Here is a 27517-nt window from a genome sequence, read left to right on the forward strand (position 1 = left end):
TTGTTGACTTCAGAAGGAGTAGCGGATTGCACGACCCAATTTACATCGGCGGTCGAGCTTTAAGTTCCTCGGGGTCAATATCACAAATGACCTGACTTGGTCCAACCAAGCAGAGTTCACTGCCAAGAAGGCCCACCAGCACCTTTACTTCCTGAGAAAACTAAAGAAATTTGGCCTGTCCCCTAAAACCCTCACTAATTTTTATAGATGCACCATAGAAAGCATTCTATGGTATGCATCACAACCTGGTATGGAAGTTGTCTTGTCCAAGACCGAAAGAAGCTACAGAAGATTGTGAACACGGCGCAGCACATCACACAAACCAATCTTCCGTCCGTGGACTCACTTTACACCGCACGCTGTCGGAGCAGTGCTGCCAGCATAATCAAGGACACAGCCCACCCAGCCAACAGACCTTTCGTCCCTCTTCCCTCCGGGAGAAGGTTCAGGAGCTTGAAGACTCGTGCGGCCAGATTTGGGAACAGCTTCTTTCCAACTGTGATAAGACTGCTGAACGGATCCTGACCCGGATCTGGGCCGTACCCTCCAAATATCCAGACCTGCCTCTCAGTTTTTTTGCACTACCTTACTTCCCATTTTTCTATTTTCTATTTATGATTTCTAATTTAAATTTTTAATATTTACTAATTGTAACTATTTTTAATATTTATAATATTTAATATTTGTAATCCAGGGAGTGTGAAGCACAGAATCAAATATTGCTATGTTGATTGTACATTCTAGTACCAATTGTCTGGTGACAGTAAAGTATAAAATATAACTCTTACAGGGGTTGGTGGAGGCAGAAAGCTTCCCTGTACTTGGAAGTGGAATTCATCTGAATTTTTGCCCAATATGCACACAGCATGTTGAATGACCTTCTAGTGTAAATTTCTATGGTACTTTTCACGGAAAGGCTCTTTCAAAGATTTAGCATGGTGTAACATAAAATATTTTTGGAATTTGTTCTTTCCTGATTCAGCAGCAAGAGGTATCCACATACAAAGAAAGCACTGTACATGCGTTACGGATTATGCAATTAATTTATTAGAGTAAAGAGTGAAATACAGAAAGGATGGGAAACACTTAGTAGAGATAGAGAAGCAAACAAAATAAAACTTATAACCAATCACTGAACGGATCTATTCAGAGGAACCACAAGTGCCTTTTCTAGTCTCACTTTCTATGCTGTTCTCTCTTCCTCTCTATTTTTCTACACCTCTCCTTCTCTGCCCCTTTCCCCTCTCTCTCTAAGCCCTTCTCTCTTTCTATGCCTCTCTCTCACTGCCTCCTCCTCTCACTCTCTCCCTTCCTTCCTTTCTCTCTCCCTCTCTCTCTCTCCCTCTCTCCCTGCCTCTCTCTCTCTCCCTCCCTCTCTCTCTCCCTCTCTCCCTCCCTCTCTCTCTCCCTCTCTCTCCCTCCCTCCCTCCCTCCCTCTCCCTCTCCCTCCCTCCCTCTCCCTCCCTTTTTCTCCCTCCCTCTTTCTTTCTCTCTCCCTCCCTTCCTCTCTCAGCACTGGCCTTGACCCAGCCTAAAAGAAGATCCCAACTTGCATGAAGAAGTTACTCTCTTCAGGTCCCCTTACCCAGTACTTTCTGACAGTCAGCTACCAGGCGGTCTCTGCACCTGTACATTATCTTCCCTTTCGCAGTCAAGCATGTTTGATCATCGTGACCTACTCGCAAGGTTTTCGACTGGTTCCCCTTTACTTCCTCAAAGCATCCCACGTTCCAAGCTGACACCATTTGGTCTCACAACCACGATTTTAAAGAAACATAGAAAACCTACAGCACAATACAGGCCCTTTGCCCGCAAAGCTGTGTCGAACATGTCCTTACTTTAGGAATTACCTAGGGTTACCCATAGCCCTCTATTTTTCTGAGCTCCATGTACCTATCCAGGAACCTCTTAAAAGACTCTATCATATCCGCCTCCACCACCGTCACCGGCAGAGCATTCCATGCACTCATCCCTAACAGCCTCTCTGTATCTACTTCCAAGCACCTTAAAACTGTGCCCTCTCGTGTTAGCCATTTCAGCCTCGGGAAAAAGCCTCTGGCTATCTACACGATCAATTGCTCTTATCATCTCATCATCATTATTTTGCATATTTTTACACATACCAAGGACAAATCAAACTGACTTTTTTCCTTACTCATAGGCATGACTGGCTGAAGAGTAAGTGTAAGGCTCCGATGGCAGGAGGGGGGGAGGTGAGGTGAAGCTGCATTTTGCTGTTCCCACATGTAAATACTTTTCTTTTCCGATACTGAGTATCCCGACCATTAGGGTACAGATGGGGAGGAACTGTGAATCCCAGCTAGGAATGGTGAGAGGGGTACCCCAAAGATGCGCGAGTACACGTGCTCACTGTCCGCCTGAGGGAATGGCTGCTCTTTTGTTTCGCAGTCTGCTGTTCAGTCCTACCTGGAAGGGGTTGGGACAGGCCTCGGGCAGCTGAGAACCTCACTGGACGATGTCCGAGCTGTATGCCGCACGATGGTGGAGGTGCACGAGGAGTGCCAGAACAAGGTGAACGGCTTCGAGAGCCTCAGCCAGCTGAGCGGCCTGGTTTCTGACCACGTCCAGTTGGCCACTGCAGTGCACAATCTGCATCAAGTCTTCTCAGGTAAGGAGCCTGGTGAATATTCCACTTGCCTGCTTCCCATTTCCCACCTCCCACCTATTTAAGGATTGTGATCAGCTCTCTAACAAGTCCCATTTTCTAAGAGGCTAGCTGGGCCAGAATTACTGACCCAGTACACCAAATGGCCTCACCACCTCAGTTCATGTGGATTGCAGGATGCTTGAAGTCAAAGCCTAGGTCAAGTTCCTAGTCACAGGAGCAATGGAAAACTTAGTTTCAGCAGCATCTCAGCCACATAGCATCAGATACACAACATTCACATAAATTAACCGTAAATTATACAGCAGCACAATTTGAACTTCCATCTTGGGCACAGACTGGTTAGGTTGGTCTTGTTTTCCTGGACTGAAGGAGGCGAAGATGTGATAGGTGGATGTAGATTATGAGAGGTACAGATAGGGTAGGTGGTCAAAATCCTCATCGGGGTATCAAATACACGAGAGCCTAGCTTCAGGGTGAGAGGAAGCAGTTTTAAAGGGGATTTGAGGAGAGAGCTTTCATAACACAAAGAATAGATGCTATCTGAAACATGCTGGAATCAGAGACAATCACTATGTTTAAGAGGCATTTAGACAGACACTTAGATAAACAAAGCATTGAAAGATCCTAACTCTTGCACATAGGATGAATGCAGATCGGCTAAAAGGTCAGCATGTAGCAGGTCAAAGAACCTGATTCTGTGCTGGTGGAATCTATGTTGACCAGCACTAGGGCAGCGTTCCCTACTGACACATTGCAACAAGTCTGATGCCTCATCCAGGGACTGGGCAAACACTGACGGGCTCCCTCTGTATACAGGGGATCACTGAGCAGGATTGCTGACATAAATCTCTGCCGCAGTTCTTTTGCCTGAAAGCATTCTGTCTGAGACTGAACCACAGGAAAAGTTCACAGATCAGAAATCAGTACCTCTTCTTGGACAGACAGTGCTTTTACCTACTGAAGTTTGAATGACTTATTAATGAGCAAACCTGTAGTGTCCTGTCCCTTTGTACAATCAAAATCAGGTTTAATATCACTGACATATTAGATTAGATTAGATTATGAGGACGCGCAGTCCTCTTTTATTGTCATTTAGTAATGCATGCATTAAGAAATGATTCAATATTCCTCCAGAATGATATCACAGAAACACAAAACAAATCAATACTGAAAAACTGACAAAAACCACATGATTATAACATATAGTTACAACAGTGCAAAGCAATACTGTAATTTGATAAAGAACAGACCATGGGCACGGTAAAAAAAAGTCTCAAAGTCTCTCGAAAGTCCCATCATCTCACGCAGAACGGTAGAAGGAAGAAAAACTCTCCCTGTCATGAACCTCCAGCGCCGCAAACTTGCTGATGCAGCACCCTGGAAGCACCCGACCACAGCCAACTCTCGAGTCCGTCCGAAAACTTCGAGCGTCCGACCAGTCCTCCGACACCAAGCACCATCTCTGCCGAGCGCTTCGACCCCAGCCCCGGCAACAGGCAATAGGCAAAGCTGAGGATTTGGGGCCTTCCCCTCCGGAGATTCTCGATCGCACAGTAAAGCAGGCATTTCAGAAGTTTCTCCAGATGTTCCTCTGTGCTTCTCACGTCTGTCTCCATCAAATGAGGATTGTGCACGGCCCCTACTTAACAAATGCGATATCATTTCGGAGCCGTCGCACCGCCATCTTCTCCTCCCCTCCTCATATGTTGTGAAATTTGATGTTTTGCAGCAAGAGTACAATTCAATACATAACAAACTATAAATTACAATAAGAAATATATATTAAATTAAATAAGTGGTGCAAAAAGAGAGCAAAAATAGTGAGGTAATGCTCATAGGTTGGTTCATTGTCCTTTCAGAAACTGAGGGCCGGGAAACTGGACCCAATCGCTCACTCACAACCAGTGACCAGACCAACACTACCCTTCCAAACATCCCAGTACAATGATCAATGCTCCAGCCACCTTGACATAGAAGGGCAGATAGCATAAGGCGGGTGTAAGGAACAGGAACAGGAACAGGCTGGGGAGGGAGAATAAATTGAATAATAAATATATTTAAATGGTAAACTGAGGTTGGGTGAGATGAGAACTAGAGGTCATAGGTTAAGGATGAAAGGGGAAACATTTCAGATGAACTTCACTCAGAGGGTGGTGCAAGTGTGAAACGAGCTGCCAGCAGAAGTGGTGAATGCAGGTTCGATTTCAATATTTAAGAAAGTTTGGAGAGAATCATGGACAGGAGGGGTATGGAGGGCTACGGTCCAGGTGCAGGTTGATGGGACAAGAGACAAAAAAGAATAACAGTTCAGCATGGGACAAAGGGTGTATTTCTGTATGGCAGAGCTCTATGACTCTAGAATTTCCAAGCATTTGAAGGAAGATCATAAATAAGAGATTCTGCAGATGCTAGAAATCCAGAGCAACACACACAAAATGCTCAGTAGGCCAAGCAGCATCTATGGGCTGAGACTCCTCATCAGGAATGGAGAGGAAGAAGGAAGATGCCAGAATAAGACGATAGAAGACCAGAAGGAGGACAAGCCAGGTGGGTGGGGTAGGGAAGGATGAAGAGGTAACCATAGAATACTCTGCAGATGCTGGGTTCAAAGCAACACTCACAACACGCTGGAGGAACTCAGCAGGTCAGGCAGCATCTGTGGAAACGATCAGTCAATGTTTTGGGCTGGAACTCTTTGTGACGAAGGGTTCCGGCCTGAAACGTTGACTGATCGTTTCCACGGATGCTGCCCGACCTGCTGAGTTCCTCTAGCGTGTTGTGAGTGTTAGGATGAAGAGGCAAGAGGTCAGAGAGGAGAAATAGAATGAAAAGGAAGGGAAGGGGAAAAAATTACCTGGAGAAGAAATTAATGTTTATGCTATCAGGCTGGAGGCTACCGTGATGAAATATAAAGATGAGGCTGTGGATCAACATGTCGGAACAGGAATGGGGATAGGAATTAAAACTGTTGGCCACCGGGAAAATCTCCTTTTGTGGATGCTCAGCAAACTTACAGCACGTCTCACCAACACAGAGGAGGCTGTATTGGGTTTAACGGAATGATGCCTGCGGACAGTGGAGAGTGGAGGGGGAGGTAAAGGTGCATTTGGCGGTAGGGTCCCATTGAAGGTGGCAGAAGTTACAGAGAAACAACATATCTTGTTATTGACTCTCCTCAATGGCTGTTATTCTTGGAAGGATTTTTGCAGATGATGGGAAGTTTGTTCTTGCTGCAGCTATGAGTGGAAGCGGTACCAAAGTTGGTCACGTTCCAATGGTAAACTGACGTATTGTTTATTCACAATGCTATTCACTGGATATGATTGCAATCAAGATGATTGAAACCAGTGAAAAATTAATTTGTTGGTGGGATGGTGATGTTTGGCTGAGGCTGATGTTAAGTAAGTTCACAGTGAGAAAACAGACATCATTGATTCTCCTCTTCAGAACTAGACCTATGCAGTGGAATGGAGCAGTCATCCCAGCTATAGTTACCTCCACCTCTTTCCTGCCTGGTATCTGGCCAAAAGATTCCCTGCTGCTATGTGGACAGGGCTTTCTTTGTTCTTCCTACTTAAAACAGGAAACAAATATTTTCCTGGAATTTCTTATCTTGGGTACAGAGAGATTGTTGGGAGGGAGCAGCCAGATCACTGGCTAAGCAGGAGGAATTGTTTTTGTCCTTTGGTAGAGATGTCAGTATTACACTATTAGAGCATCGAGGGCATCTTCAAAAGGTGATGCCTCAAAAAGGCAGCATCCATCATTACCCTCTTCTCACTGCTACCATCAAGGAGGAATGCATGCCTGAAGGCACACATTCAATGCTTTAAAACAGCTCTTTTCCCTCCCCCATCAGATTTCTGAATGGACAATGAACCCATGCACACAAACTCACTTACGTTTTCTCTTTTGCTCTCTTTTTGCACTACTTACTTAATTTATTTTTCATATATATTTCTGATTGTAATTTATATTTTATTATTATTACATATTTCATTGTACTGCTGCTGCAAAATAATGAATTTCACGACCAACGCCGGTGATATTAAACCTGATTCTGATTCTGACTTAAAAGGCAGTTAGGTGGAAATAGAAAGCTGTGGTCTGAATGCAGACAACTGGGATTAGCGGGGATGAGCTGAAAACTCAGCACGGATATGATGGGCGAAGGGAGTGTTTCTCTGCTGCATGGTCCTCTGACTCTTATTTTCATTGACCATGGATTACATTCAGATTACTTTTATCTTACTGACAATTTATATTGTCCTCTGACTGCATGGGCTTCCTCCAGGTACCTTAGTTTCCTTACACAGCCCAAAGGCCTACTGGTTGGGAGTGTTAGTTGGTCATGGTAAATTGTCCCTAGTATAGTGGAAGAATCAGGGTGGAGTTAATGGGAGTGTGTAAGGGTTATTGGGGTATAGCAATGACAGGATTGTTCTAAGAGATGGTATCTACTCGATGGGCAGCATGGCCTTCCTCTACGTTGCAAGGAAAAATATGACAATCAATCTAGTTGGTCCAAAGTGCAATGTTTCCACATCCAGTATATTCTTTCTTACCGTAGATGCTTCATCTGGTGCTCCAGATAAGATTTTACCAAGAACTGATATAATCCGATCAAGACTTCCTTACATTTAAATTTTAAGTTTCATGCAGTAAAGTCCATAGCTTATTTGCCTTCCTGCTTCCTGTAACTATCTGTTAGCTTTTTGCTCTTCTCAAAATAATTCCCTATATTCACTCTCCACTTCAACATCGAATTACATCTCCCAATTCTAATTTTCTCTTATCCCCACTCTCATTATCTCATCTGCTACCCTCTTGGTCATTTATTCACTCTGACTACATCTCTGTCTGGACTTTTTGTGCCCCATGTACAAGATTCAAGTTTATTTATCACCTGTACATTGAAACATACGCACATGTTGCCACACATCCCAGACCAACATAACATACTGACAATGCTTGGCAAACAACACAGAATACAAGAAGCAACAAAACAACAAAAGTAAAACAAGCCCCATCCCTCCCTTTCTCCCAGGGTCATACTCCATTGTCACCTCCTATTTCTTTTACCCCTTTTCAGTTACATGGTCCTCTTTTTCAACATAAAATAGCTTAACTGGTATACTTTTAAAAACATACTTACCTTCGCGATTTAAAAAGTTTCACCTGGCTATCTAGATTAAACCAGAGCTGGAGACAATTTCAAAGTGGGAACTCAATCATGCATTTTCCGAAACCCAAATACATCAACAGCAATCTGGATACATGAAATACCATCTTTCCATCTAAATCTATTCTACAAACAACATTTTACTCAGACAGATGCATTATTTCCAGATCCACTGGAATTTTATGTAACAAACTTTTAACTGTCCCATTGCAAAGTGTCTTTTGAAAATCCAGATATAGCACTGGGCATCACAATAAAGTAGCAGTTAGCGCGACGATACTACAGCTCGAGGTGTTGGAGTTCAGAGTTCAGTTCTGATGTCATCTGTAAGGTGTCTGTATGTCCTCCCCGTGGAACACGTGGGTTTTCTCTGGGTGTTCCGGTTTCCTCCCACAGTCCAAAGACCTACCGGTTGGTAGGTTAATTGGTCATTGTAAATTGTCCTGTGATTAGGCTGGTGTTAAATCAGTGTTTGCTGGGCTGTGCAGATTGAAGGTGCAGAAGAGCCTATTCTGTGCTGTATGACAATAGATTTAAAAAAAATCCCTGATTCCCTCTTATTTAACCTGTTTGTTACTGCCCCAAAACAATAATCCCATGAGATTTCTTCAAGAAAGGGTTTCCTTTCAAGCTGACTATTAAACTCCGTAACGATGGAATTTAACATTTTCCTACCATATTATCTCACGCTAACTTTTCTTCCTTCACTAGTAGCAATTAAGTAATTTCTACCATAATGCACTGGCACTGTCCCAGAATCTGGGAAAGTTTGGAAAATAATGCCCCTGAGGGTACTGCCTTTAGAACCCTGGGACAATTAGTGACCACAGTGATATCAAATGCATCGGTGATGATCTCCCAAAGTTCACCAGTACCAGTAGGTTATAGTGAATGACTTCTGTGTTCTATTTGCATGGATAATCGGAGACTTTTTGTTTAGAGGGACATGGATCAAACATGAGCCAATGGAACAAGGAGCATAGGAGAAGGAGGGGAAATTTGATAGAGGTATTCACAATTATGAGAGGTATAGATGGGGTAAATGCAAGCAGGCTTTTTCTACTAAGGATGGTGAGGCTAGAACTAGAGATCATGGGTTAAGGATGAAAGGTAAAATGCTTAAGGGGAATATGAGGGTGATGAGAGTGTGGAAGGAGCTGCCAGTGGAAGTGGTGGATGTGGGCTAAGTATCTTAAAAGCCCCTAATGTAACTGCCGCTACCACCACCTGAAGATGGGCTGAAGGGCCCGTTTCTGAGCTGTAGTGCTCTATGGCTCCAGGATTCTATCCCCAAGAATACAAAAAGCCTGCACACCACAACTTCACAAAAATCACACACAATTAACTCTTACAGGTAGCTTCCCTTTAATTGTTGTTCAGTTGTTGTTGAGTCCAACTCTGTGTGACCTCATGGACCATACACTTCATAGGATTTTCATGGTAAGAGACGGAAGTAGGTTGCCAGGTCTCAAATACTGCTGATGCCCAGGTTGGGACCCGGCTGAGTTTGAGCTCAGAACCTTCTGCCTTGAAGTCCAGTGCTGATGCCACTATACCACCAGCAGGACCAAAATTCTAGAGCAAATATTTACCTAATTTTTGAGCTGTGTTGCTCTATGACTCTCATACTCAGTTAAGATGGTTGGTATGAAGGAGTTGGGCTGTTGGACTTCTTGCTGTGCCATGTGGCTCTAAGGAGGAGGTCTACAACAAGGGATGGGGGAATGATTAAATAAAGGTTTGCAGCTAGCACATAATTTGGATTAAATATGAAGTGACTTGTCACTCTGAAATGTTAAGTGCTATCAAACTGTGTGAGCTGTTTGTTGCAGTCCCCGAAGTTGTGGCTGAGACACAGCAGCTGATTGAGGAGAGGAGGCTGCTGGAGGCACACACCAAGCTGATGGAGATGGAGTGCTGGCGAGACGACATCCTTTACCAGCTGCACCGAGCTGGCAAGCAGAACACAGAAGGCGAGCAAGTCGTCCTGTCATACTTCAGTGGTGTCGGCCAGCTCAATGAAGACCTCGCCAAGGAACTCTGGGATGTGGTGAGCTGTGGCCTGACCTTGGTCAAGCAGGACCCCGCCCTCTTCGTCTCGGCTATTCGCGTGATCGAGCGGGAAGAGAAGATCGACCAGGTGACCATGGATAGTCAAAGCCAACACAAATTTCTGCCCCCCGGACGGCCCAAGAACCTGAGACAGATGTTTTTTAAGGTTATTGAGCAATCAACCGCAGCGCAGTTCAGAGCAAGGCACACGGACACAAAGGGGCCAGGCCTGGCAAATCATTTATCAGCCTTGCAGAACAATGTCCTCAATGATTTGAAAGTAGTAAAACACTTAATGGTTCAATGTTGTCCTCCGCACTATAACATCCTTCAGACCTACGCCATGCTCCACCACATCTGCCTCTCAGGACATCTACAGGATATAATATCCTGGGACCTGGAGAAGGGTGAGATCTACACTGTGCTGCACTGGATACGACATGTCTACCACAGGTATGTGGCAGGGCAAGTGATCACCTTTAGACATACACTACTTTGAGAAATGATCCAAATGGTAAATGGTGTTGCTTGTAATCTCAACAAGCAGAAAAAAAACAATGGATTAAGGTCCAAGCAATAGAGTAATAGAGATCCAAGTAAACAACCATCAACGATGCCCTCACCTGCGTTTCTTCCATTTCACGCACACCAGTTCTTACCCTGTTCTCCTGCCACTCTACCAGGGTTCCTCTTGTCCTCACCTACTACCCCACCGGCCTCCATGTCCAGCACATAATTCTCTGAAATTTCCACCACCTCCCATGGGAACCCACCACCAAGCACATCTTTCCTCACCCTCCCCCCACTTTCTGATTTCCGCAGGGATTGCTCCTTATGCATTCCCTTGTCCATTTATCCCTCCCTACTGATCTCCCTCCTGGCACTTATCCTTGCAAGTGGAACAAGTGCTACACGTCCTCCCTCACTACCATTCAGGGTCCTAAACAGTCCTTCCAGGTGAGGCAACACTTCACCTGCGAGTCTGTTAGGGTCACTTACTGTGTTCGGTGCTCCTGGTGTGGCCGCCTGCATATCGGTGAGACCCAATGTAGATTGGGAGACCATTACGCCGAGCACCTTCGCTCCACCTGCCAGAAAAAGCAGGATCTCTCAGTGGCCACCATATTAATTCCACTTCCCATTCCCATTCCAATATGTCCATCCATGGCCTCCTCCACTGTCATGATGAGGGCACACTTAGGGTGGAGAAACAACACCTTCTATTCTATTGGGTAGCCGCCAACCTGATGGCATGAAAAATGATTTCTCAAACTGCCCCCACCCCTTCTCCTTCACCAATCCCCATCCCTTTTCCCTCTCTCTCCTTATCTCCTTGTCCTCTCTCTGGTGCTCCTTCTCCCTTTTCTTTCTTCCATGGCCTTCTGTCTTTTTCACCCAATCAACTTCCCAGCTCTTTACTTCGCCCCTCCCCTCCAGGTTTAACCTGTCACCTGCAACACTCACAACACGCTGGAGAAACTCAGCAGGTCAGGCAGCATCTGTGGAAACAATCAGTCAATGTTTCCACAGATGCTGCCCGACCTGCTGAGTTCCTCCAGCGTGTTGCTTTGACCCCAGCATCTGCAGAGTATTTTGTGTTTATGATTCACCTGCCACCTGTGTTTCTCTCTCTCCTCCCCCTACCTTTTAAATCTGCTCCTCAGCATTTTTGTTTCGACCCAAAAATTTGACTGTACTCTTTTCCTAGATACTGCATAGCCTGCTGAGTTCATCCAGCATTTTGTGTGTGTTGCTCGGATTTGCAGCATCTGCAGATTTTCTCTTGTTTGTGAGAGAGATACAGCAAGGAAATAGACCCTTCAACTCACTGATTCCATGCTGGTCATCAATTATGCATTTTATAGGAATTAGTAGATCCATCCATCTACTAATTCCTATATTAATCCCTTTGTTTCTCTCTTGCATGCCTTTTAACTTTCCCTGGATTCTTTGAAGGAATTATAGATTTCTAGTCCCTTGCACCCTTTGTTCTATGACACACTTCACTTACTTTGTAAGTCCTACTGTGGTTTGCTGCAACACCTCAGACTTGCTTGCATTAAATTCCATTTGTTATTTTTCAGTCTATTTTCCCACCTGGACCAGATCATGCTGCAAACTTTGATAGCCTTCCTCACTGTCCATTACAGTACTCAATCTTGGTGTCATTCACAAATTAGTTGATCCAATTTACCACATTACCATCTAACCCAGCACTGATCCCTGTGGCACACCACTTGTCAGTCTAACAACCACCTACTACCACTCTCTGTCTTCTCCCACCATGCCAATGCTGAAACCAATTTACTACTTAGGCTTGAATGCCAAGCAACGGAACCTTCTGGACCAACCTCCCATGTGGGATTTTATCAAAGCACTGCGAAAGTCCATGCAGACAACGCCCTCTGCCTTTCCTTCATCAAACTTCCTTATTACCTCGTCAAAAACTTTATAAGATTAGTTAGACTTGATCCACCATGCACAAAACCATGTAGATATTTCCAATCAGACCATGTCGATCTACATGTTTATAAATCATGTCCCTTAGAATACCTTCCAATAATTTACCCACAACTGATGCCAGGTTCACTGGCCTGTCACTTCCTGGCTTATCCTTACAGCCATTCTTCAACAATGGAGCATTTATTATCATCCTGTCCAAACTGAGCTCATGGACAAGGACAGTTCAGATGCAGTGAAATGTGGAAAAATATTTCCCTCTTTGGTTCCTTTTGACAGAAAAGTGTGCACCAAAGAGGTGGCATGTCAGTTGGTAAGAGATTGATGTTGAAGTGGATGAGGAGTATACAAGCCCACTGAAAGCCAACATGCAGTTGCAACAATTGATTAGGAAGGTGAATGCTGTGATAGTTTTTATTCCAAGACGGAATACAGGAGTAGAAATGTCTTACTGCAGTTATGGAGGGCCTTACTGAGACAGACCTTAGACATCACCTGGAGTGCAGTATATAATTCTTGACTCCTTCACCTAAAAAAAGATATACTTGCCATAGTGGGAATGCAGCATAGATATGTTTAACTAGTTCCAATGTTAGTAGGTTGCCAGATGAGGAAAGATTGAAGATGTGCACTTGCTAAAATTCAACTGAATCAAAGGGGGTATCACTGGGAATGACAAAATTGCTACACGGTTTGATAAGGTGGTTGGTCACACAGAGGTTATCTCCCCTGGCTAAGGGTCTCAAACCAGAGCATCAAAGTATTAGAATAAAGAATGGAGAAGTTTTATATAGAGTCATAGAGCACCACAACACAGAAACAGACCCTTCAGCCCATCCAGTCTGTGTCAAAATGTTATTCTCCCTAGTCCGCTCAACGTGGACTACAGTCCTATGTTCCCCTCCCATCCAGATTTCTCAAATGATGAAATCAAACTCACATCCACTATGTCCACTAGCAGATTCTCACCATCCAGAGTGAAGATGTTCCTCCTCAGCTTCACCTTAATATTTCACCTTTCACCCTTAACCTGTGACCTCTAGTTCTAGTCTAATATTCCAATCTGCAGTCTATAGTCAAGGCTAGATATTTTTATAAAAGACTGAGTTGTTAACTGGTTATCTGGCAAAGCTACCTCAGATTGCTTTTGTGAATGGGATTTACCTGTGCAAAGATTGCACATGTTTGATTTGTATTGAAATGCTGGCCAGAGGCACAGCTAAGTGCAGATCACAAACCTTCAGTATTTTAGCCAGAATGGTATAAGGGGTTAAAGTCCTTCACTGTATCAATTGTTTTCTGATACCTTGTGAAGATACCTTAAAAAGGCATATGGTGTGTTGGCCTTCATTAGTCGAGGGATTGAGTTCAAGAGCAGTGAGATGATATTGTAGCTCTATAAAATCCTGGTTGGACCACACTTGATGTATTGTGTTTAGTTCTGGTCACTTCATTATAGGAAGGATTTGGAAGCTTTAGAGAGAGTGCAGAAGAACTTACCAGAATGCTGCCTGAGTTAGATACATGTCTTATGAGGACCAATTGAGCAAGCTAGGGCTTTTCTCTTTGGAGCGAAGGAGAATGAGGGGCAAATTGCTAGAGGTGTACAAAATGATAAGAGGCATAGATCAAGCAGATAGCCATAGAATTTTCCCCAGCCAAAAATAGCTAATATGAGGGGGCATACTTATAAACTGATCGGAGGAAAGTATGGAGGCAGATATCAGAGGAGGGGTTTTTACAGAGAGAGTGGTAGGTGCATGGAACACTCTGTCAGGGGTCGTAATAGAAGCAGGTACAAAAGGGGATATTTAAAAAACTTAGGTAGGCACATGGATTATTTAAAACATTGAGGGCTATGCAGATATATTGATAGGTTGAGATTAGAGTAGGTTTAAAGTTCGCACAACATTGTGGGCTGTTGTTGTGTGAATGAAATAATCGGAGAAAAGTACTGGTAGATATGAAGCAGCCCCTTTATTTGAGAAAGCAAGATACAGCAAACATCATATGGAGATTCTTTAGCTGGAAAGCTGTTCCTGTGCACAGCACTACACATATCTTATGTGCAAAAGATCAAAAAAAAATTCAGCACAATTAAAACAAATCTATATTTCCAATCTTCCCAACATCACACCCGAAACAAGCGTTAATCACTCTCACAGCCATGCTGTGACACTCACAGAATGCTGATCGGACTCATGCATTTGCAGACAATCAGCCAAGTGCCTGCTTCCTGGTCTGCCTGTTCGGTGAATATATTGTTCAGAACTACATTAAAATCAAATCCACAATCCATATTCAGATCTGAAGACTGGTGGCCCAAGTTATCAGCTAAATCCAAAAACCACTTGAACATGGGCAAAGGGCCTAATCTCTGTTGTAGTGTTCTATATTCTGTGAAGTTAATTGAACTCACAGAAGTCCAGAGGTGTCAAGGGCTAGGTGAGCTGGACAGCCCACTTGATACTCCATTGGCCTCATCCTTGCCTTTTGAATGGAAAATGGAGAGTTTTGCCTTTGTTGAGGTGGTTCATGGAGCCTCCTCCTCTTATCACTGCTTAACATTAATGTATTGCCAAGTGACAGGTTCTACCAAGGGATTCTGGGACACCTGAGCAGCGTGGTTGTCAAGGAGGAGAGCTGTGTCGGTGCTGGGTAAAGTACTGGAAGTTCATAAGGGACAACTAGCTGAGTCTGTCTTGGCTGTAATCAGTCTTGTCGGTCATTAGTAGTCTAGCACCACAGGACGGTTAATCTATAGCGATTGAGGTGATATGCAGCTCATTGTGATTGATGATATGTTTGAAAATCAGATTTTACTTAATTAAAATAAATCAATGAAACTGCAGATACATGAAGTCTGAAATCTGGGTACCGGAAACACTCAGTAGGTCAAGCAACATCTGTGGAACGATGCAGGTCCAAGTCACACATAATTATGATTGTCATTATTTGTCCCATTGAAACATACAGTGAAATGCGTCAGATCAAATCAATGATTTCTGGGGGCAACCACACTTCCAGCCCCAACATAACATGCCCATAACTCACTAACCCAACCACTCATCTTTGGAATGTGGGAGGAAACCTATGCGGTCACTGACAGAATGTTTAAACTCCTTACAGACAGTGGTGGAAATCAAACCACAATCTTACAGTTGCCTGCTGTAAAGTGTTGCGCTAACTGTTACCCTACTGTGCTACGTGTGATCTATTTAACTAACTGAACTTAATTTCTACGATGATTGAGGTCTGAACTTATTTCTCCAAATCATTAGCCCGGGGTTTTAAAATATTTATTGAGTAACCAAAATGCTATGTATTGTGGCAACTGGTCAGTGAGGGAGCAGGGCTGGGTACAGAAGTACAGCAGTTATATTTATTGGATACGTTATCCGGGGAATGCAAGTTCAAATCCCACCATGGCACTCTGAGGAAGGAGAGATTTGTTTAATTGGATATTATGGAATCAGAGGTCCATGTGCTGTTTTATTTGGCCAGCTAGGTTCACTGGCAATAACCAGCAAAGGCTGTTCCAGCTGCTTAGTGCCTGGACAACAGCAATAAAATAGAATAGATTTATTTGTTAAAGCCTTTACAGTCTCCAGGATGCTGTGAGTTGTGTTATCTTTCCTCAAATATTATTCTTGCAAACACTCCCTACTCATGCACAATTTTTCTGCCTGGAGGACCCTCCAAAACATTGAATCACACTATCTTCACGTGCAGGGAAACAAAGCCAGTGTCGACCACTCCTGATCAACCATATGGGTTGTGTGTGTGTTTCAGCTACATAGAACATAGAACATAGAATAGTACAGCACATAACAGGCCCTTTGGCCCACAATGTTGTGCCGACCCTCAAACCCTGCCTCCCATATATCCCCCACCTTAAATTCCTCCATATACCTGTCTAGTAGTCTCTTAAACTTCACGAGTGTATCTGCCTCCACCACTGACTCAGGCAGTGCATTCCACGCACCAACCACTCTCTGAGTAAAAAATCTTCCTCTAATATCCCCCTTGAACTTCCCACCCCTTACCTTAAACCCATGCCCTCTTGTATTTAACAGTGATGCCCTGGGGAAGAGGCGCTGGCTGTACACTCTATCTATTCCTCTTAAATTCTTGTATACCTCTATCATGTCTACTCTCATCCGCCTTCTCTCCAAAGAGTAAAGCCCTCGCTCCCTTAATCTCTGATCATATTGTATACTCTCTAAACCAGGCAGCATCCTGGTAAATCTCCTCTGTACCCTTTCCAATGCTTCCACATCCTTCCTATAGTGAGGTGACCAGAAATGGACACAGTACTCCAAGTGTGGCCTAACCAGAGTTTTTTGAGCTGCATCATTACATCGCAACTCTTAAACACTATCCCTCGACTTATGAAAGCTAACACCCCATAAGCTTTCTTAACTACCCTATCTACCTGTAAGGCAACTTTCAGGGATCTGTGGACATGTACCCCCAGATCCCTCTGCTCCTCCACACTACCAAGTATCCTGCCATTTACTTTGTACTCTGCCTTGGAGTTTGTCCTTCCAAAGTGTACCACCTCACACTTCTCCAGGTTGAACTCCATCTGCCACTTCTCAGCCCACTTCTGCATCCTATCAATGTCTCTCTGCAATCTTCGACAATCCTCTACACTACAACACCACCAACCTTTGTGTCATCTGCAAACTTGCCAACCCATCCCTCTACCCCCACATCCAGGTCGTTAATAAAAAATAACGAAAAGTAGAGGTCCCAGAACAGATCCTTGTGGGACACCACTAGTCACAATCCTCCAATCTGAATGTACTCCCTCCACCACCACCCTCTGCCTTCTGCAGGCAAGCCAATTCTGAATCCACCTGGCCAAACTTCTCTGGATCCCATGCCTTCTGACTTCCTGAATAAGCCTACCGTGTTGAAACTTGTCAAATGCCTTACTAAAATCCATATAGATCACATCCACTGCACTACCCTCATCTATATGCCTGGTCACCTCCTCAAAGAACTCTATCAGGGTTGTTAGACACGATCTGCCCTTCACAAAGCCATGCTGACTGTCCCTGATCAGACCGTGATTCTCTAAATGCCCACAGATCCTATCTCTAAGAATCTTTTCCAACAGCTTTCCCACCACAGACATAAGGCTCACTGGTCTATAATTACCCGGACTATCCCTATTACCTTTTTTGAACAAGGGGACAACATTTGCCTCCCTCCAATCTTCCAGTACCATTCCCGTGGACAATGAGGACATAAACATCCTAGCCAGAGGCTCAGCAATCTCTTCCCTCGCCTCGTGGAGCAGCCTGGGGAATATTCCGTCAGGCCCCGGGGACTTATCCGTCCTAATGTATTTTAACAACTCCAACACCTCCTCTCCCTTAATATCAACATGCTCCAGAACATCAACCTCACTCATATTGTCCTCACCATCATCAAGTTCCCTCTCATTGGTGAATACCGAAGAGAAGTATTCATTGAGGATCTCGCTCACTTCCACAGCCTCCAAGCACATCTTCCTACCTTTATCTCTAATCGGTCCTACTTTCACTCCTGTTATCCTTTCGTTCTTCACATAATTGAAGAATGCCTTGGGGTTTTCCTTTCCCGACTTGCCAAGGCCTTCTCATGCCCCCTTCTTGCTCTTCTCAGCCCCTTCTTCTTGCTTCCCTATATTCTTCAATAGACCCATCTGATCCTTGCTTCCTAAACCTCATGCATGCTGCCTTCTTCCACCTGACTAGATTTTCCACCTCACTTGTCACCCATGGTTCCTTCACCCTATTATTTTTTATCTTCCTCACCGGGGCAAATGTATCCTAACATCCTGCTAGAGATCTCTAAACATCGACCGCATGTCCATAGTACATTTCCCTGCAAAAACATCATCCCAATTCACACCCGCAAGTTCTAGCCTTATAGCCTCATAATTTGACAGGAAACTTGTTTTGAGTCCCTTCATTGGTCTCCTTGAATTTGTATTTGTATATTTCCCACTTTTATGAGCAGCTTTAGTAAAGCCAGTTTTACTGCCCATCCTTAATTATCGTTGACGAGGTGGCAATGAGCTGCCTCCTTGAAGCACTGCATGGCCATAAGGAACAAACAGCCACAATGCAGTAGAGGAGGGAGAATCTAAATCAGTCACAAAATGCGTTCATTTTGAGGGCAGGATATATCTTCAGAGATGTTGACAGCCAGGAACTTGAAACTGCTCATCCTTTCCACTGCCAACATTTTGACAAGGGTATGCGATCCCTCGATTTCCCCTTCCTGAAGTCCACTATCAATTCCTTGGTCTTACTGTAGTTCAGTGCAAGGTTGTTGCGGTGCCACCGACCTAGCTCTCTGCTGTCCACCTCCTTGTCAGCATCTGAGATCGTAACAGCGGATGTGTCATTGACAAATTTATACCATAGGTGGCGCTTGAGCTGTGCCTAGCCACACAGAAAGAGTTTAGAGCGAGCAGAGCAGTGGGCTAAGCACACATCCTGGAGGTGAGCCTGCGAGGATTGTGAGCGAGGAGATTTTGTTTCCGATCTGTACTGACTGTGGTCTCCAGCTGAGAAGTCAAGGATGTGGTGACAGAGGGAGGTAGAGAGGTCCAGATTTTGAAGCTTATTGATTAGTACTGAGGTAATGCTGGTGTTGATTGTTGAAGAGCAGCAGGAGCAGGAGTTCCCAGATTTCAAAACGGAGCTAATGAAGGAACAGTGATATACAGTATGCTATAGAGGGTACACACTGGAAGCAGTTCTGATTCAGGTTAGATTCGTTTGTTGTCACATACAGCAGGGTGCAATTAAACGGTACCGCAGCATAAAAGCCAGGACCAACAGGCTCCGGGACAGCTTCTTCCACCAGGCCATCGGACTGCTTAATTCGTGTTGACACAACTATATTTCTGTGCTATATTGACTATCCTGTTGTACATAATATTTATTATAAATTACTATAAATTGCACATTGCACATTTAGACGGCGACATAACGTAAAAGATTTTTACTCCTCATGTATATGAAGGATGTAAGTAATAAAGTCAATTCAATACAGTGCTCCCATGAAGCTGACAAATTAAACTATATACATAGCAGTAATAAATACAACAATATCTGTGCACTCAACAGAGTGACAGAAAAATAGTCACGGAATCTGAAGGGTCAATAACAGGGATGGCACGGTAGTGTAGAGTTTAGTGTAATGCTTTACGTCACAAGAGATCACCAGTCAGAGTTCAATTCCCGTTGCTGCCTGTAAGAAGTTGCTTCGTTCTCCTCACAACCACGTTGGTTTCCTCTGGGTGCTCCAATTTCCTCCCACATTCTGAAGACTTATTACGGGCGAGGTTTGTGGCCATGCTATGATGGTGTTGGAAGCATGGCCACACTGGCAGGCTGCCCCTACATCCTTAGACTGTGTTGGTCGTTGATGCAAATGACACCTTTCACTGTATTGATGTATGTGTGGCAAATAAAAGTTGATCTTTATCTTTTAAATTGTTAATAATGGAGGTAAAATTAAAGAGTCCAAGGACATGGCTGCACTTTGTCTAGCAGTGGACAAGAGTGAGTCTTCAGGGTAGTGAATGGGCTGCCAATTGAATAGACAGCTTTGCCCTGGATGGTATTGTGCATCTTGAGAGCTTTTGGAGGTACAACCATCAGAGTGCAGAGTATTCTCTTGCCATCCTTGCAGGTTTTACATTGCAATCAGGTCAGTCATACAGGACATCCAGCGTCAGCACACCTCGTGTGGTCCTGCTATTTATTTGGCTGGCCCAGTCAAGTTCTGGGCTGTTGATGCTGGGTCAGTCAACAATGTTAATAGCATTGAAATCTTTAAATCTTTGATAGTCAAAGCTAAGGTGTTTGACTTTCTCCCCAGAACTTTTGTGATGTGTATGTTACTTGCCAGCCTGAATACTACCAAGACCTTGCTGCACACAGGCACAACTGCTTCATACAAAGATCCAAAGTACATTTATTATCAAAGTATGTAGGCAGTATACAGGCAGCCGTGAAACAAGAAAGAAAAACATCAGCCCCCTACACACAAAAAAAGGACAAATCACACAAACATCAAAAAAACAAGTGAGAAACACAGAATGCAAAACACCCAACTAGTCCAGGCTTATTCAGTTCAGTTCAGTTCAATCCAGCTCTGTATCACTCGTTATCTTAACATCGGACCACAGAGCCAGTCTGCCTCAAACAAAATCACACAAAATAGCAACAAAAAAAGGAGTAAGCATAAATCCAAAACACACCGTAACATGAACCACAGTGTCCAATCCACAAACCACTGAGGAGCTGCAAATGGAACTGAACATTCTGCAGTTATCAGTGAAACGGAACAGTGAAAGTAATATTAAAGTAATATCATTAATAATGAAAGCGCATTAAAGAAAGGGCAGCAAATATCACTTTTTGTTAGTCTCAGCTTAAGAAGGAAGAGTCCCCAGAGCTATGGGGAAGGGACAGAGAAGTAGGGTTAAAAGCAACCAAAAGCTGCAGGTGCTGGGGATCAGAACAAAAACAGAAAACACGGGAAACACTCAACAGGTCAGGCAGTGTCCTTAGAGAGAGGTGCAGAGTCAAACACCTTTCATTAGAACTGGAAAAGTGTTAAGCTGCAGAGTGGAGTAGGGGAGGACTAATTGGACACTCTTTGCAAAGACCTGGGACAAATTGAATAAATACAGTCATAGTCAGAGAGACATAGAACAGTACAGCACAGAAACAGGTTCTTTGGCCCATCTAGTTCATGCCAAACTATTATTCTGGCTAGTACCATCAACCTACACTTAGACCAAGGCCCTCCATACCCCTCCCCCCATCCATTCACTCATCCTCAGTGGAAAACGTACCCTTCACATACACCCCTCATAATTTTGTATACTTCGATCACATCTCCCCTCATTCTCCTAAGCTCCAGGCAAACAAGACCTAACCTATTCAACCTTTCTGTATTACTCAGGTTCTCAGGTCCCAACAACATCCTTGTAAAATTTGTCTGCTCTCCTTCACCCTTAGTGATATCTCTCCTGTGGATAAGTAACCAGAACTGCACACAATACTTATCCAACTTTAACATAACATCACAACTCCTGTACTCAGTACTTTCAATAACTTGATGGTTGCACAAGAAACTGGGAGCAGGAGCAGGCCATGCAGTAACTCAAACCTGCCACATTATTCAATATGATTTTGGCCGATCTTCCCCAGTCAACTCATCTGTGCCAATACCCCACTGCTCTCAGTTCCCTGAGCTATGATCTACGTTTGTATTTCCTCATTAAATATCCCAACGATCCAGCCTCCACAATTCTGCAGGGAGAGTATTCCAGAGATCCAACATCCAGTGTCAGGAGAAGTTCATAACTACCTTAGTTATGATTGACAATCTCCCACCCCCACTCCTCAATCATGTAACCATTGTAAGCATTGGGAAATCAAAAACTAGAAGGCATGGGCGTAAATGAAAGGGGAGATATTTAATAGGAACCTAATGGGTCACTTTCACCAAGAGGATGGTCAGTGTAGGAACAAGCAGCCAGAAGGAAATGTACTTGGACACGTACATGGACAGGAAGGTACTTGGATACGTGTGAACAGGAAAGGTTTTGGGGGATACGGACAGCATGGGACTTGATTAGATGGAAATCTTGGTGGGCATGAACCAGTTGGGCGGAAGAGCCTGTTTCTGTGCTGTATGACTCTCTAATCATATCCTCGTCTGAGAATCTCCTCCTAGTGGCAACATCTCAACATTTACCGTGTCATGCCTCTTAAGAAGAGATTCCTCTCAACACTATTCTCTTGCCTTCTCCCTGTGACCTGTGACACCCTTACTCATCAAGAACCTATCACCTCTGCTTTAAATATACCCAATGACTTGGCCTCCACAGCCGTCTGCGACACAGAATCACCATCCCCTGATTAAAGAAATAACTCCTCATCTCTGTTCTAAAGGGACATCCTTCTGCCTGTAATTCTAGATTCCCCCACTATAGGATTCGTAGAGTATTAGAGTCGTAAAGCACAGGAATGGGCACTTTGGCGCATTGTTTCCGTGCCAACACTTGCACCCTGACTGTACTAATCCCATTTATACACATTATATTCATGGCCTCCTTATGCTTGAAGAGCATCTGTCCTCGTTCTGCTAAACTCCAAACATTCTGTACCTGTTTGTTCTCATTACACTCTTTAACTAAATTGGCTCCCTAATTCCTTGGCCTTGAACATTCCTGCTGACAGGAAATGTCCTCTGATGGAAGGGAAGGAGACCTGCTTCAGAAGCAGCTGCTGGTAATAATGTGCTTGTAATTGCCTCTGAAGGTTAATCTTTCCTAATGGTGTTATTGCTTCCTTGCTTCCTGTTTTCCTTTCTGTTAATTTTCTTTTTCCCCAGCAGTCCTGAAATGATGGATCATCCTGATCTTTTTCCTGATGTTGATGTCGCCTCACTGGGCCCTCTGATTTCTCAGGATGCTCTGGAACAGCTGCAGATTAAATATGTAAATGCTGTGCGGGTGAGTATATAAGGTTTTAAGCTTGGGCGGGCCAGCCAGCACTCAAATTTATCAGATGATTTTTGGAAAAACCCAACTTTAAGCAGCAGCTCTGCAGATACTCATAATGGCAAATCAAAGCAGTGGCTCACAGTGTGAGGCTGGGATTGCAACTGCAGGGTTACAGTGACATGAAAGATTTTGCAGATGCCAGAAATCTTGAGCAATGAACACAAGATAGGGGAGGAACTCAGCAGATCAGGCAGCATCTGTGGAAGGAAATGAACAGTCGGCATTTCGGACCGAGACCCTACATCAGGACTGGAAAGAAAGAGGGCAGAATCCAAAATAAAAGGGGTAGGGGGAGGGCAGGAGCTTGAACTGGTAGATGATAGATGAACCTGGAGGAGAGAGGGTAGGTAGGTGGGTGGGGAGTGGGAATGATGTGAGAAGATGGAAGGTGATAGAGCAAACTCGATTGCCTGAGTGGCCTAATTCTATTCCTATGCCTTATGAAAAGTGCTTAAGAAGATGGAATGTGATAGGAGAGGTCAAGTGGGCCATGGAACCAGGTATGGATGATGAGCAGGTCGTGAGGATGGGGAGGGGGAAAGAGAAGGAGGAATGAGCCTAGAGAGAGAAGAGAAAACAAAGAACAGAACAGAAAGTTAGGGAAATCAACGTTGCTGCTGTCTGGTTGGAGACTAACAAAACAGAATATGAGATTATGTTCCTCTAATCTGTGTCTAGCTTCCATGTAGCAGTAGAGGAGTCCATAGGCAGGTATATTGGTGTGGGAATGGGAAGGGGAATTGAAATTGCTGGCCCGAGTGAGATCTTGGCTGTTGTGGCAAAAAGAACCCCTCCACCCACCCCACCCCCAACTTGTTTGATGTTGAGGTAGTTGATCAGACTTGATTTTACTGCAAGTTGGAACTGGCTCGATGGGTTGAATTTGATTGAATAGATAATGGATAAGTAGTCAGATGAGCCTTCTGGTTGTACTTACATTGATAGTATTCATGTGTTTGCCCTGGGAGTCATAAGATTATATTGTACAATAAAGATTTCGCAGACAACAGCAGGTTTTGTTATTTCATCACTAAATCTACACACACACAACACTGGAGGAACTCAGCAGGTCAGGCACCAACTATGGAGGGAAATAAGCAGTTGACATTTCAGGTTGACAACCTTTGGTCTTCCATCCTCTCCTATCAGATTCCTTCTTCAGCCCTTTACCTCTTCTACCTATCACCTCCCAGCTTCTCACAACAAATCCCTCTCCCCAGCCGCCTTCCCTCTCACTCAGTCTCACCTTTCATCTGCAGCTTGTACTCCTTCCCCTCCCAACCCCCTTCTTACTCTGGTGTCTTGCCTCTTCCTTTCTTGTCCTGATAGTGTTTTGTCCCAAAATGTTGACTGTTTATTCCACTCCAGAGATGCTGCCTGTCCTGCTGAGTACCTCCAGCATTTTGTATCTGTTGCTCAAGGCTTCCATCATCTGCAGAATCATTTTTGTCGTCACTAGATTGGCATTTTTTAATATTTATATCCGGAATGAGGCCAACATTTATTGCTGATCCCAAAAGACTCCTGAATAACATGGCTTGTGGCCATTTCAGTCAAACACATCAATGGGTATGGAGTCACATATAGACCAGTCTTTGTGGAATATGAACGATTTTGACGGATATTCTCAACAATCACCTGTGGTCCTCAATAATGAGACAAGTTGTTTTATGCAACAGTGGGTCTACTGTCCTCACAGTGCGGATATACAAAGCTATGCAGTAATTTAAACACCTTCTCAAAATTCACCTGAGGTGGAAGCTTCCTTCAGGGATTTTAATTGAAAATATATGTATGTGTATCTATATATATGGATGAAGGGTGTAAGTTGAATCAAGAGTTAAAACTGGCATGTCGCAAAGGTAATGCTACAGTTGTTAAGGGGGACTTCAACATGCAGGTAGACTGGAGGAATCAGGTTGGTACTGGACCCCAAGAAAGGGAGTTTGTGGAGTCCCTCCGAGATGGATTCTTAGAACAGCTTTTACTGGAGCCTACCAGAGAGAATGCAATTCTAGATTTAGTGTTGTGCAATGAACTGGATTTGATCAGGGACCTCAAAGTAAAGGAGCCATTAGGAGATAATGACCATAATATGATAAGTTTTAATCTACAATTTGAGAGGGAGAAGGGAAACTCGGAAGTATTACAGTTGAACAAAGGGAACTATGGTGCTAAGAGGGAGGAGCTGGCCAAAGTTCAATGGAACAACACCCTAGCAGGGATGACAGTGGAGCAGCATGGCAAGTGTTTCTGGGAATAATGCGGAAGGTGCAGGATCAGTTCCTTCCAAAGAGGAAGAAAGATCCTAAGGGGAGTAAGGGGAGGCCGTGGCTGACAAGGGAGGTAATGGACAGTATAAAAATAAAACATAGAAAAACATAGAAAATTCGGCCCTTCGAGCCTGCACTGCCATTTATTATGATCATGGCTGATCATCCAACTCAGAACCCTGCACCAGCCTTCCCTCCATACCCCCTGATCCCCATAGCCACAAGGGCCATATCTAACTCCCTCTTAAATATAGCCAATGAACTGGCCTCAACTGTTTCCTGTGGCAGAGAATTCCACAGATTCACCACTCTCTGTGTGAAGAAGTTTTTCCTAATCTCAGTCCTAAAAGGCATCCCCCTTATCCTCAAACTGTGACCCCTCGTTCTGGACTTCCCCAACATCGGGAACAATCTTCCTAAATCTAGCCTGTCCAATCCCTTTAGGATTTTATACGTTTCAATCAGATCCCCCCTCAATCTTCTAAATTCCAACGAGTACAAGCCTAGTTCATCCAGTCTTTCTTCATATGAAAGTCCTGCCATACCAGGAATCAATCTGGTGAACCTTTTTTGTACTCCCTCTATGGCAAGGATGTCTTTCTTCAGATTAGGGGACCAAAACTGCACACAATACTCCAGGTGTGGTCTCACCAAGGCCTTGTACAACTGCAGTAGTACCTCTCTGCTCCTGTACTCGAATCCTCTCGCTATAAATGCCAGCATACCATTCGCCTTTTTCACCGCCTGCTGTACCTGCATGCCCACTTTCAATGACTGGTGTATAATGACACCCAGGTCTCGTTGCACCTCCCCTTTTCCTAATCGGTCACCATTCAGATAATAATCTGTTTTCCTATTTTTGCCACCAAAGTGGATAACTTCACATTTATCCACATTAAATTGCATCTGCCAAGAATTTGCCCACTCACCCAACCTATCCAAGTCACCCTGCATCCTCTTAGCATCCTCCTCACAGCTAACACTGCCGCCCAGCTTTGTGTCATCCGCAAACTTGGAGATGCCGCATTTAATTCCCTCATCTAAGTCATTAATATAAATTATAAACAACTGGGGTCCCAGCACTGAGCCTTGCGGTACCCCACTAGTCACTGCCTGCCATTCTGAAAAGGTCCCATTTATTCCCACTCTTTGCTTCCTGTCTGCTAACCAATTCTCTATCCACATCAATACCTTACTCCCAATACCGTGTGCTTTAAGTTTGCACACTAATCTCCTGTGTGGGACCTTGTCAAAAGCCTTTTGAAAATCCAAATATACCACATCCACTGGTTCTCCCCTATCCACTCTACTAGTTACATCCTCAAAAAATTCTATGAGATTCGTCAGACATGATTTTCCTTTCACAAATCCATGCTGACTTTGTCCGATCATTTCACCGCTTTCCAAATGTGCTGTTATCACATCTTTGATAACTGACTCCAGCAGTTTCCCCACTACCGACGTTAGGCTAACCGGTCTATAATTCCCCGGTTTCTCTCTCCCTCCTTTTTTAAAAAGAGGGGTTACATTAGTCACTCTCCAATCCTCAGGAACTAGTCCAGAATCTAACGAGTTTTGAAAAATTATCACTAATGCATCCACTATTTCTTGGGCTACTTCCTTAAGCCCTCTGGGATGCAGACCATCTGGCCCTGGGGATTTATCTGCCTTTAATCCCTTCAATTTCAGCTGTTTCTGTCTGTAGGGGACCTACATTTGTCTTTACCAGTCTTTTCCTTTTTACATATCTATAAAAGCTTTTACAGTCAGTTTTTATGTTCCCTGCCAGTTTTCTCTCATAATCTTTTTTCCCCTTCCTAATTAGGCCCTTTGTCCTCCTCTGCTGAACTCTGAATTTCTCCCAGTCCTCAGGTGAGCCACTTTTTCTGGCTAATTTGTACGCTTCTTCTTTGGAATTGATACTATCCCTAATTTCTCTTGTCAGCCACGGGTGCACTACCTTCCTTGATTTATTCTTTTGCCAAACTGGGATGAACAATTGTTGTAGTTCATCCATGCAATCTTTAAATGCTTGCCATTGCATATCCACCGTCAATCCTTTAAGTGTCATTTGCCAGTCTATCTTAGCTAATTCACGTCTCATACCTTCAAAGTTACCCCTCTTTAAGTTCAGAACCTTTGTTTCTGAATTAACTATGTCACTCTCCATCTTAATGAAGAATTCCACCATATTATGGTCACTCTTACCCAAGGGGCCTCTCACGACAAGATTGCTAATTAACCCTTCCTCATTGCTCAAAACCCAGTCTAGAATAGCCTGCTCTCTAGTTGGTTCCTCGACATGTTGGTTCAAAAAACCATCCCGCGTACAT

General features: G+C 44.0%; 1 protein-coding gene across 1 annotated transcript in view; it reads left to right on the forward strand.

Moving 5' to 3' along the window:
• The window catches only part of exoc3l1 (exocyst complex component 3-like 1), a 109120-nt gene that overhangs the window by 38375 nt on the left and 43228 nt on the right, over positions 1-27517 (forward strand). Inside the window, exons 3-5 of the mRNA XM_063066663.1 lie at positions 2410-2629; positions 9644-10316; positions 22743-22860. Of these exons, the coding sequence (XP_062922733.1) occupies positions 2410-2629; positions 9644-10316; positions 22743-22860 (1011 nt within the window). The remainder of the gene's footprint in view (positions 1-2409; positions 2630-9643; positions 10317-22742; positions 22861-27517) is intronic.

The sequence above is a fragment of the Mobula hypostoma genome, chromosome 14 (genome assembly GCF_963921235.1).
Source record: "Mobula hypostoma chromosome 14, sMobHyp1.1, whole genome shotgun sequence".
Taxonomy (NCBI): domain Eukaryota; kingdom Metazoa; phylum Chordata; class Chondrichthyes; order Myliobatiformes; family Myliobatidae; genus Mobula; species Mobula hypostoma.